This window comes from Cavia porcellus, unplaced genomic scaffold, assembly GCF_034190915.1.
Source record: "Cavia porcellus strain 051 isolate PalLab524CR breed Dunkin Hartley unplaced genomic scaffold, mCavPor4.1 scaffold_2, whole genome shotgun sequence".
NCBI lineage: Eukaryota > Metazoa > Chordata > Mammalia > Rodentia > Caviidae > Cavia > Cavia porcellus.
The window spans coordinates 35,802,533-35,816,263 of NW_026947485.1; the positions used below are offsets into that span (position 1 = coordinate 35,802,533).

The window sequence follows — 13,731 nt, forward strand, 5'->3', positions numbered from 1 at the left end:
GGTGTTAACTTGCTAAATGTCATTGCATTACTTGTTTTCAGGTTTAGATTAATAGCAGGTGGTAGCCATTTTTCAAAGCAAGCAGGCTGTCTTTTTAGTTCATTTAGAGTTCAGTTGCAGTCACTAATTTTTTACTGTAACCTAGAATATTTTGTATAAGGTAACAAGTGACAAAGATCACAAGACATTCGAAGTTTAAAAAATAAATGGAATAGCTGGTCAATATTGTAAATTTTTCAAAAGTCTAAACCAGAGCTTTCAGCAAAACAATTTTTTTACTACACTAATTGAGTCTTAGGTATTTATGGTTAGATATCTGTTGCTTTACTGAATATATTTTTGTGCAGCTGTGCTGATTTGCAGTCCATAATACCTTTGTCCATCCTGGAACTGTTCATCTCAGATAGAAATGCCTCTGGAAAGAATTGCATCTTCAAAATGCTGTAGACAATTACCTGTGCAAATGGCAGTTAATGAATTCTTGTTTAGTATACATGTGTGTGTATGGGGGAAGGTGGCTAGGGTGGTTGATATTTTTGAATAATAAATTTTTTTGTTTTGAATTCTTTCTTATTCACAGGCAAGTCTTAAAGAGTATCTGAGATACCGTTTAATATGCCAGTTTAAAAATATGATTGAAAATAATTTTTATTCATTTGTTATTTTTTCTTTAATGATAGTTAGGGTTGAACCCAAGAATTTATGCGCGTTAATGTTAATACTATCATTGAACTAGAGCCCCACCCTTTATTTATTTATTTGTTTTTAAAATTTTGAGAGAGAGACTCAGTAAATTGACTGTGCTGGTTCTGGACTTGTAATTTTCCTGCCTCAGTCTCTCAAGCAGCTGAGACTATAGTCATACACACCACTCAGCTCTGTGTTTATTCTTCACTATGACTAACTAGTACTGTGACTTGAAAAGGTTATTTAAAGTCCAGGAGCCTTAGTTTCTACTATATATTTCCGTTTCAAATACATGTGATTATTTTCCTTTTTGTCTGAGTATTTTTAATAATTTAGAAATATGGTATCAAAACCACTTTATAGTGTACATTAAGATCATCATTATATGTGTTCTACTTGTACTGGGCTCAAGAGACTTAAGAGTGGGAGTCACTGTCCTCTGGGCTATAATCTAATCACTTAGCTCCTCAATTGCTAAGAGTTTTCTAACATCTGATCAAATGATGGGTTAATGAAAATCTTAAAGGAGGATTTTTTTTTAAGCCCAAAAGCCAGTATATAATGAAAATGATGGTCATAACCATAAAACAGACAGGATACTCATGTCATATAGTTAATAGTATTCTGGTTTTCCAGAAGGCAAAACCTAATCAAAGTCAGGAAGTTGGTTTTTTATTGCTTGGTTCAAATCTAAAGGAGGGTCTGGTAAGTTCCAGTGGAAAGAGTCATAGATTCTGCATTCACCAAGCAGCCGTTTCAGCAGTGAATTTCAGGGATAGCTCTGGTCTGCAACTGTTCCTTATTTTAAACAAACAAACAAACAAACAAACAAAGAGTACTGCTTATTTCAAGTTGCTGTATAGTACAGCTTTCAGTGTGATTATGTCGTTGTAGGTCTTTAGAAGTAGTGTTCAAACTTGTAAGTTGACATTTTGGTTATATCCATTCCTGAGTTTCTAGGCAGCAAATCTCTGCCTATAAGCACCACCATGGGCCAAGGAATTTTAGAATTTGAAATGGTTCTTACACCAGCATACAAATAGGAATGAGAATAAGCTTGGTCTAAACTGGGTGGGCCCAATCAGAAAAAAGATCTAATTATTTCCCTCCTACACTGTTTGTCTCCATTACAGCATAGCTTCTACAGTTAGCACAGAGTTGCTGTCTTCTTAACCCAGCTTGATCAAGGAATGGCTTATTTCCATACCATCTGTGAACTCTGGCTGTCTTTCCAGATGATTCATGGTTTGAGTGCATTTTCATGTTTCCATCCCTTCCTTCTGTGACTTCTTACCCTACTGACTTTGATTTAGCCTGAGATCATCACTAGATATTCCTCAAATCTTATGTCTTAGCCTCCTGTGCTAGATCAGGCCAGCTAGAAACTTTATACAGGGATCAAAGATTTTCAGGATTTCCTCTTATTGGGATGGGGCAAAACTGGTATGATGTGAAGGGCTGAGTATGCTGTTATGCTTTCACTACCAGTGGCCATTGTTGAGGGTTTTTAAAAAAGTTTTTATCCTTCGACTATTTCCTCAAATTCCACTTTCCTTGGAGTATAGTTAAATTGTGTTTTTAAAGATTTAATTCTAGGGGCTGGGGATTTAGCTCAGCGGCATAAGTACCTTCCTTGCAATCAGGTGGTCGTGAGTTCGATCCCCGGTACCGACAAAAATGAAAAAGACAAAAAAAAAAAAAAAAAAAAGATTTAATTCTAAAATTGACATGTAAGATAAAAAATTTCTTTGGTTCAAGGTTAGTCAAGAGTCCCAGTACTGCTTGTTGTCATTTCATTATTGGGTTAGTAGTTTCTTTATTTCAGCACTAGTTGAAAATGCTGGCTTTCATTTAAGTGAGTGAAACTGTAACTTTAACCACTAGAATTTATTTAGTGGAAAGAGATGTTGTCTCTAGGAGACATATGTGGAATGAGATAGTTCCAGAGTACAGCTGATGAATGTCTCCTGTCAAGGCTTTCCTCCTGCAGCAAGTAGACTCCAGAGAACTATGTTGATTATTTTCTTTTCCTTTCATTTGAGTACTAGAGTTTGCATAAGCTAAATGTACACAGGCTATAATTTCATTGTACTAGCCTCTGTAAAGAGCCTGAGATGAAGATGCCTGATTATTTGCTGCCCTTACAAATTTTCATGTAGAAAATGTGAACTACTATGATTTGGTTCTCAGCAGTGTATTGAACTTGCTTTAGAAAAATGATCTCTTCCAGCCCTAATCTTACCATTTTAATTGTCCACATGGTTTTAGGTTCAGGAAACAGCCCAGTGAATATTGCCAAGGCTTTGTTCTAGCACTTGCAGATTCATTGCTAGTGCCAAGTCAGGCAGAGAGGGAGCATCGCTGCTACCACAGTGTCTGCCCTTGGCAACCAGGTGTCACATCTACATGGTTATTTCTAAATGTTGTTTAATGTGTGCTTGTTGCATCCTAGCAATTTGGCAGCAGAATAGACTCATTTATTGAATTTCCTCTAGCCTAGCTGTTAGCTATATAGAGAATTCAAAATGAGTAATAGAAGAAACATAGCAAACATAGTAGTTATTTATCTACTTCTTTGTATTTTAAAAATAAGTAAACAGACCCAAAAAGATTAAATTATTTGCCTAAGACCATGAGTTAGGGGTGAAAATAGAATTATAGTTTTAATTATTAGATGCTTGTTTGCTGCTGCTTCTCTAGAATCTGTGGATCAAACTGCAAGTTGAATTTATTTATCTTGGTCTATCTAAGTCAAGCAATTCTGAAGGGAACTAATATATACAAACACATGTATCCACATATTTGGTGGCTTTCATTCTATTTGACCTGAAAGTTGAGGTTGAACACTTGCTGCGAGCCTGTTGTTTATATCATTTGTGTTAATGAGCAAATCAGATAAAGTGGTAGCCATGTGCCTTCAGAAGTGAGAAAACTGCATCAGCCTGACCAAGACTTCATGAGAGTTATGTGTAGTAGAGTCGCTTCTTTCTCTTCCATTGCCGATATCAGGCCTACGACATAGTCTGGGTGTCCTACTTTTTCCTGCTCCCACTCTCCTTAGCCTTCCAGGTGTTTGCCCATCACTAATGTCTTTTTTTTTAATTCCAAAAGTGCTTTTAGAGTATTCTACATTAACTGTTGCAGAAAAGCTTTTAAAAATCTTTCTATGTTGAGTAGAGCTGAAAATAACTACTATTTGAAAAATTTAACTAGTCATTTTTATATTTTCTTCCTTTAACTTCAATCCAGCATGGAAGACAGAAAGTCAAAATGATGGGAAATACAGTGCTGTCAAGAGACAGGAGTCCTAGACCAAATTCATTTCCTGACCTTAAACAATCCCCTGAGCCATCAAGAAACTTGGACCCTTTCTCACTACCTATAAAATGAACTGGATGATCTGGGGGTTTTTTCCAGCTCTTGATGTGAAAGAGATTGCAAGAGACATAGTTGACTAGCTAGTTGGTCTCAATAGTGTGGACATTAAATCTAAATTTAAATTGAGCAAATACAAGTTAATCCAAGGAAGAATAATTCAGAAGTTGTACAGTAATTGTCTCCAAATTGTCCAATTTATTTGTCAGATCAGTAACACCACACACCTTGGTACAGATGGTTCAGTTTAGCTAGCATCTCTCTGTCAGAGTGTGTCTGAGCTTTCTAATGTCTGTGGTAACACAGAATTCTGTGTCAGTGCCTGAAAATGGAGTTTTATTCCACACAATACAGATTAAGAAGACAGACGTGTTATAATTGCATCTTGAGTTATATAACTCAGTGCTTTGTCCTCCTTTTCACTGTGTAAACAACTGTGAATTAGATAACAGACCACTCTGCATTCACATGACGTGGGAGCATTTAAGAGTTGTTAATACTAATCTATTCCATGTCTGAATTTGATAGTAAAAAGAATCTTTCTACTCTGTGATTACATAGTACTTTTACTGAATAGTATCCTTTTTATCATATTTCCTTTTTTAATGATAAATTTTATCTTTAAAGTTTTAAAACCTGTTCATGTTTTCTGATATCAAATTCTATTTATTTTGTAAAATAACAGTCCAAAAATTTCTGATAATGGCTTCTAATCACCTGCAATTCAGAAAAAAGTATACAAGTAATAGTCAGGAAAGTATGCTTTCTTTTGGAAATGTGTAGTGGCTTAGCACTGTGATGATTTACAGTTTGATCAAAGAAATCAGATAATTGATTTGTAATCTTCAGTTGCTGAATTCAACTCAGTATGATATTTTATACTTGATAATATTTTTTACTTGTCTTTATAAGCATATGGTAGCTAAAGCTAGTGGCATTTGAGAAGAATTAACTGCTCATTTGAAAAATCTAAAACTCTACTGTTAACTTTGCTTTTTGATTGAGCATTTATTTAAAGTTCTGAGATGTTGGAGGTTGTGATGGATTCTCTTACTTCTAATGGATGTTGAGAGAGGATCACTGATTTTGTGACACAGAACCGATGTTAATATGTCATGTTGAAATTTCATGTTCCTTTGAACATGAAACTTGTACCTTATAATGGAATCACTATACACTTTGTTCTCTAGAATGGTATTTAAAACCAGGCATGGCATAGTATCTGCCCAAGCAGAATAAATGTTAAATAACCAATACTACACTAGTTCATGTCAACTGAATATCAGTCCTGCCTGAACTGAATATTAGTTCAGTGGAGTACAAATTTTATATGTGATATGGGTCTTTATTTTATAGGGAGCCATAAAAAGTATGTGTTTTTCCTGTTTTATACTTTGCCTCCTTAATTAAAAAATAATGAATTAAACTTTTCTCTTTTACTTAAATATGACTTATTACTTAACATAAATGTAGCTACTCTGTTGCCTTTTGTTTCTGTGTCTTTACAGTTCAACCCTACCGTCAGGGTGTCATATAGACAGCCCAGTTTTCCATTGCAAATGGGCATTTATTGATCAAAAATTATTGACAAGCAAGTACAAAATGATTCCTATAACTTGTTAGATGAACTCAGTGATGTGTTTCAGCTTTCTGTTCTTTCACCTGCTTTTTTTGCCGGTAAATTTCCTCTTGAGATGAAGTTGCTGGTAGTTGACCTCAGACAACCAACCTTAATGAGTAGTTCTCAATGGGGGCAGTTTTGCTCCTTAGGAGATGTTTGGCAATGTCTGGAGGTGTTTTTGATTGTCCTTTCTCATGGTGGAAAATGGTGCTACGAGGCTCTACAGATTAGAGACCGAGGAAGATACTCAACTTTCTACTTTGTACTGGATAGTTTCTGCAACAAAGAAGGAGCTGGTCAAAAATGCTGTAGTTTCGAGGATGAAAATCTTTGCCTTAAAGAAATTGCTGGATACATATAGTACTGGTTAGAGATCAGTTTGCAAAGCACCACTCCTAATCAAAGCAAAGGTCCTTGTTGGGGTATCATAACCTGTTCATGCAGCAGATGGAAGAGTATCTATAATATGGTAGCTAACCCTTACATTATTCTGATAGTTTTTATTTTACCAATAAGAACTCGTATCTAATATTTGTTACGATGGTTAGTGGTTTATTTCCACTAATAAAATCTCACCTCCAACAGATGTCATATACAACAATGTTAAGACTTAGGTGAGTGGCAATCATTGTATTGGTACCTCCAGTGTCGAGCTTCTAATAAGACTTGTTCATTGCTCTGCAATTACGTGCTGGGACTATCATGTCCCAAGTGTAGCTTCATAATGTACATTAATATCACATGTATTAATATCATAACGCATATTGTGGCATTTGGAAGTACAATTTCCCCTCAGTTCTAGTTTGTTTCATTTCAGAGCCATATACTAAGTGCTTCCTTTGTGAGAAATATAAACCAAGGTTGAGTCACGTATATAGGCAAGCAGTAAAGCCTTATTCCTGCCGCAGAGAGTTGAGAAGTAAGGAGAGGGACAGACACAGTGAGTGCACCAATATGTATAATAAGAAGCAAAATAAAAAACAGATGCCACAGGAGAGGTTTCAAAAGGCATACAGAGATGGGAGAGGATGCAGAGATGGGAGAGGCAGCAGGGATATGATTTGGAAGGAACTGCAAGAAGAAACTAAAGAACATATTTGAAACACAGACATTTGAAGGGTCAGTACATGGTCTTGTGGTGATTTAACAGAGCCAAGATAGAATCCAGGTATCTTATCTCTTTAACCAAGTGAAATTCCCATTATGTCATAGGAGTTGTGAAATATGACATATTGCTTCATATGTCAGATACAAAACATGTTTAGAAAAGTCTGTAGAATGGGAAATTTCAGAATTCATGAAACTCTGAAATATGACATTATACTAGAAAGCTGCAGAAAAACTATAGAAGAAGGCTTATAAAGTTGTCTCCAAATTCATCTAACACTGAATTTTACTTCTTTGATGAGTATCATTATTTGTTAACTAAAGTTATAGGAAGAACTTTGGAAAAACTGAAAGCAAGCCAGGGATTTAGCTCAGCGGCAATAAGTGTCTGCCTGGCAGGCTTGAGATTGTGAGTTCGATTTCTAGTACTCCCTCTCCCCACAAAATCTGAAAGCAAAATGCTGCCAATATCATTTTGTGTCTTAAATCTTTGTGCTCTAATGATATTCTCTTTTTATCTCTGGTCTGTATTTTCTGGCTTCTGTCTTTCATCTCTGGTCTGTATTCAGCTTCCATCAGGTATTTCAGGGTTAGTAGAGGTCAGGATTTGCTTCTAGCTTAGGCTTATGTGTCTAGGCAGTCATTGGAAGAAATGATAATATTGATAATAGGTTGGAAGTTATTTAAGTTCACCAAGATGTATTACCCTCTTGAAGGTCACCTTCACTGTGGTTTGGAAAATAATGTTCTAAGTATAATTCTTTGTTTATTAATGCTACTTAATAAAGGCTCAATGAACCCTGCGTAATTTCTCATTTATAATGAGAGTCTAGTATTCAACTAATTGAATGTGAGACTACTTTAATTATTCTTTTACACCTAATTGATATTCACAGAGATAGTGTTTTATGTCTTTGGTATATACTAATGCCTTATATTCTTGTGTTTCAGTTCATTTGATACTTTAGCGTATTTCTTTGTTTTGTGTGAGCGTATTGTTTTATTAGGTTCACATGTATTGTGGCTTATGCAGTTTTGTCAAGGAATAAAGTCCCTTCCCTACTTTTTTATATTGATGTGTCTGTGAGTTGTAAGATAATAGTTTTTTTTTTTTGCAGGCCACATATTATCCTTATCACTGTGAATGATTAATCTTTTCAGTCCAGAAGGTTACAAGATTCAGAATAAAACAAAATATGGCTATTTCCTGTTTTGAGTGATTTAGCTTTGTTACCTTTTTTCAGTCCTACTAGTCTCTGGCTTCATCGTATAATCTCATAGAGAATTGAGCAAGCACCTGCTTTGTTTTTTACCTTGAACTTTTGAAATCGAACAGTGACATTTTGAGGACCTTTGTCTTTTAAAATTTACAAACTTTCCAATTCTACAGATTCTTTTCTTAACATGTTTTGTATTTGACATATAAAGCAACGGTGTATTACCTTTGAGCTAAGTGATTGTAATGTCACTGGATTTGCAATGCCATGTACTTTGTATTATACTTGAGTCCCCAGGAGCAACCAGGGTTAACGGGGCATAATACTACAGAGAAGTTTGCATTATAAAACTTTACTAATAATAGATGTGAGAAGGTAAAGTTCCTATCAGCACAAGACATACTTTCCACAATACTAGATTTCTCTTGTGTTGACTTTGTTATGTATTTTACTTCAAAGTACCTTCAAGTCTTTTCTGAGAAAAGGCAAGTCTTAAAGGAAATAAGTACATGTATACTTCATTTTAAATCTACTTACCAACCCTGAATTAAGGCATAAAAATGTTTATTGTTTTTCTTAAAACTTGATTTTCTTGTTTTATTTGTTTTTCTTGCTTGTGGGAGTCTCTAGATTTCCATAATGATCCACTTAAGCATGTTCTGTCACATTTTCAAGCCCGGTCATGTTACGCAAATCTAACAAGATCTGAAAATTAATCATGTATATTTCTTCTAGGAATAGCAAACAGTAGATGATGGAAAGACTTTCTGTTTTCTTCTAAGAATGAATTGTGCCACAATAAATAATATTTTAATCCTCCTTGTTTTTATTGCTCATTTATAACAGTTCTGTCTGTTAGAGAGTTTTACAGAGAAGTTTTATTTTCTTGCAGTTAGTTTACTGCTCTTAAGTTGAATGTGACTCTCCATCCTCACCAGCTATTAACTTAGTCAATGTATTCTAGGCTTATTTAAGTTTCAGGATTCATATCGTGTGACTTTTCCTTCCAGCATCCCATTAACTGTTTCAAAGCAGTGTGCCATTAAAGTGTTGTGACCATGTTTCTTGGTTTGTTATTCTCCCCAGTGATTCTCAAACTATTGATTCTGTTTGCAGTTGAGGAAAAGATTTGTGCTTTTATTTAGCCTATAGTTTGATGATGTCAGATCTTTGGAGATTCCTTCCTTTTTTGGTCTTTTATGTATATATCTGACATTTTGGTGTACTGCTATAAAAATTTTCAAAGCTACTTGTATCCCAGAAAAGTGAATGGAGACATTTCTGTATAGCTTTTATTTAGGTTGTATGTAAAATTAAATATGTTGGTTTATCTGGTGTTCTCAATAGGCACAAGCAATACACTTTTAGTATTGAGTTCTCTTAGTGGCTTCTAGATAACTGTAATGGAATATCCATTATAGCATTATTACATTTTTTTTATAAATCTTGCTGTGTGAAAAAAAGAAACATATAGTGCTAGTGTTCTATAGCTGTGGATAGAGTCATATGTAGAATGGAAAGAGACATTGCTGCTACTATACTAAGAATATAGGAAGTAAAATAATTTCCATTTCATCTATAACTGTTCATTGTAGGTGTTTAATCTATAATTACTTGGTTTACTCTTTTAGATTCTGTATCATTACATTTCTATTTCATAGTAAAAGTTAAATATATTGATATTTTAAATGTGGTTTTCTAATTATAGAATAAATATTTATTATAGAAAACAAGGTCCTGTCCAGATAAGAAATAAATCCCCTATGCACATATCATAGCATTCCATGCCTGTGTGGCCAAGTATTCAACCTGCTGTATCCATCTCTTCTGTTCCATTCCCCAAGTCTTTGTCTCAAATTAGGAATTTACTGCTCATGCTATTTTCTGACTTGTTGCTTTTTCCCACTTAATATTTTTAATCTCCCAAAATTATTTTACTAAAGCATTAGTTTAATGATTCATAATGCTGGATCATGGGACTGAGCCAGAATCTTTGTAATTAATTTCCGATTGGTGGTCCACATCTTAGTTATTTACTCAAACTTCTGTTCCAACTTTGTTGCTGCTTTAAATAATAATTTAAATTTTCCTAGATAACAATTCTTCTGTACTTTTCTTAATACTTACTAGTACTGAATAATTATTATGATAGAAATAAAATTGGCTACACAAGAAGGTAACAGTTATACTTTATACACATCCATCCTTTGATGAATTTTCATAAATTTTACTATGCTTAAATTATATTTACTTTCAATTTTATATAGTTAGATTGATTTCTTTTTTATATATAACTGTGAATTTTGACAAATGCATACAATTACGTAGGCATAGCCATCATAAAGAAAAATACACATATCCTCACCTCAAAAAATTTTCTTTTTTTGTCTGCTGACTACAAAGCAAATTTATTATTAATTCTCAAAATACAAATAAGCAAGAATAATAGAAACCATCCATAAGCCTACTACCATGTTGCGACCATTTTATAGAATATCCTTCTAGTCCCCCCCACTTTAAGAGAGTTTATTGCCCTTTCTGTTTATAAGCCCTCTCCCATTTCTACTTACTGTATTTTGAGTATACGTGTTACATAATTCCTTATGAAAAGCCCTAAAAGTGCAGTTTTAGATCGCAGAGCACAGGTTTGTTTTTAAGATTTAGTGCATTTTATTAAACTAATGTATAAAGTGATTATACCAATTTACATCCTGACCACCATTGTATAGGAGAGCCTGTTTTCCAGTTTGTTTGCCAGTAGTGACCATTACAACCTTTTATTTTTGTCAAGTTGATAGATGAATAATGTAACCTTATTTTAATTTGTACTCTGTTTTTCTAAGTGTTTGAATTTGTTTACCTTTTGGCTCTTTTTTGGCAGGGGAACTAGGGAAGGATCAGGCTTGTTTTTTAAATGCTCATGTGTTAATACATTCTTGCTGGCTTGAACCTCAGCTGGTACGTGCATGACTGTCCCATCAGGTGACTTGAAACACAGGTGGTTAGCTATATATCATTAGACAATGGAATTCACATCAGAGTTACTTGGCACTGAGACATATGAATTACAACCCTGTTGTGAGCATATAACATTAACTTTACACAGTTACATATTGGGGTTTCTCTTCCTCTTTTCTGTCATTTGTTTATTCTTTACAGATTTTATGATGTTTTTGTTTTATGAGGTTCTTATGTGTCCATTCTTTTTCATTTTCTTTATATTTTAGGTGTGTGTTGAGTATAAAGATGTCTTTTTCTTTTTAGAAATATAGTCATGGATATTTTTTTCCAGTTAGTTTTTTCTGTTGAAAATTCTTTCTGCAGCTCCATGGTAGAGTGCTAGTTCAGCATGCACAGTGCCCTGGGTTTGAGCTTGAGCACCATGCATGTACACATGCACACATGTGAATACACAAATCACTTTTACATTTACATATTCTTTTGTATTTTGGGTAGATTACTAAAGTTTTTATGGTGTGGTACCATCGATTATGTTCTCTTATCTGAATTTATTTTTATTTAATCTTAACATAGTATTTGTTTTATTTATTCATATACTTTTAGGTAGCATGAACCTTTCATTGTCACCTTGCAGTGACATTTGAAAGTGTTCCAAGTTACATATGTCTATTTCCAGTTTTGGTTTGCATTTTAGACATTGTCTTATCTTTCTCTGTTATATTAAGAAAATGATATTTATATTATTAAATAATTATTTGCTCGTTGTTTTTAACATGCTTCAGGATTTTGAAGACAAAGTAAGTAATAATACAACCCACAGAGTACAAATGAATTTACCTAAACTAAGAAGAAAATTAAACTAAAATGAGCTGATCAGCACTCGATCAGTTTACAAAATTGTGTGGCTTATGCAGAGTGGAATGCCAAAACATACTTATTTTCTTACAAGAAGTATTCAGACATGTATTACTATTTGCTGAACAACAACAGCAAATATATTAAATTTTTTTCTAACGAGATGATACAATGATGTCCCTTCCATTAGAAACAAAGGTCAATTAAACACAATTCAGAATCCCAACAATTTTAGCAATATGTAGTTTTATTAATCTTGAAAAACATCATAGTCATTTTTAATTTTTCGAAGAATCAAATATATCACCACTTTTCAAATTTTATAAAATAAGATCTTATAATTTAGAAATAGGATAAGTTTTAATAATTACTTTTGTTATGTTGGATTATGTAAATAATTACAATATTATTGTGCAAAACACCCCCCCCCCCGTATCCTGTATCCATACATAGATTTCTTTAGGTAATATAAGAGTTCTTAAAGTAAAGCCTTCATACAAAATGGTATATAAGCATTTTTTTTTTGTTCACAAAGGTTAGAAACCATTATCTTATTCTCAGATTAAAATCACATTTTATTATATAAATATTAATCCTTGAAATTATTCTTCAAAAGAGAAGTTCAATAAGACAGTCTGTTATGTGCTACATTCTCACGTTTCCAAATACATTTGGACAAAGTAGGACACAGCTGTTATACTTTTTTTTTAAAAAGTACAGTGTAGGCTCATTCTTTGCATTTAAGTACAGCAATCATCATCGTATTAATGTTTTTCTATGGCAGAGACCTAGTGGATTGCAAAAATTTTCAGCTTTGTGTACTTCTAATATGATTTATAGTTGATTTTTACTTTGCTGTTGCTGCTTTTTCTTGATATAGTATATTCCTCATTTCTTTTTTTAGGCTAAGCAGCTGGAAGAGAAAGACCGAATGATAAAGAAACAGGATGCGTTCTACAAAGAGCAGCTGGCTAGACTGGAGAAGAGGGTATGGCTATTTCTTGTCATCGATTCTCTTCTCTTACAACATCTGCAGCTTTCCCATATATTTATTTAAAAGTCAATAAATTAGAACTCCCAACTACTTTTCCTAGTTTTTAAAAAAAAAAAAAAAATGGCCAGGAAACAAAGAAGCCATCAGACAGGTCAGTGTCCTAGGAACATCATTATTTTTTTATGATTGTGTAATGTGTACATCAATGCATTTTACTATTTGAGAATTCACCCACATGTTTACTTATATACATACATATAGTATGTTTGTAATTGACATTGCCTCCAGGTCCAACAGTAGAGTGCTCCTGTTAACTCCTCAAAACACTGACTAAATATGAGTACATTCTTAGGAATGGCACTATTTTAAAGAATATATTAGTGTTGTAAAAACTACTGCATTTATGGCTAAGAAGTGAGTGTCTCTTAAAAAAAGTAGTGATAGGAATCAAGTAGTGAGACTTAAGACTTTGGAGGAGAAAAGGCAGTATGCTTAGAGAGCATAGAACTAGAAGCAGAAACTCAATTAAGGGAATTCAGACTAAAACCAATGAAGTTTGTGTTTCAGAAAGAGTTTGAGGGGCCTGGGATATAGCTTAGTGGTGCAACACTTGCCTGGCAAGCATGAGGTTTGGGTTTCACTTACCAGTACACACACATACACACACACACACACACACACACACACACACACACACACAATTTGAACACCAATCAGTACTCCTGTCCAATGGAGTAGATTTGTTGGTGAGAATGATTTCATACATAGACCATGGAATTACAGAGTAATCTCTTTCTTCTTTTAGCTTGAGACCTCTGAAGTCTGATTTGTTTAGAGTACCTTTGATAAGAAAGTAGAAAAACATAACAAATACACTAGAAAAACCTAACCACTCCAAGTGTTTAAAAGTTGAA

General features: G+C 33.8%; 1 protein-coding gene across 3 annotated transcripts in view; it reads left to right on the top strand.

Annotated features, from left to right (window-relative positions):
• The window catches only part of Chchd3 (coiled-coil-helix-coiled-coil-helix domain containing 3), a 269,090-nt gene that overhangs the window by 157,318 nt on the left and 98,041 nt on the right, over positions 1-13,731 (top strand). For 2 of the 3 annotated variants that reach the window (XM_063240579.1, XM_013150504.3), the window contains one exon: positions 12,728-12,811. In XM_063240579.1, the coding sequence (XP_063096649.1) occupies positions 12,728-12,811 (84 nt within the window). Of the gene's footprint in view, positions 1-11,750; positions 11,766-12,727; positions 12,812-13,731 lie in introns of all 3 variants that reach the window. The other variant, XM_063240587.1, reaches the window with a different exon arrangement.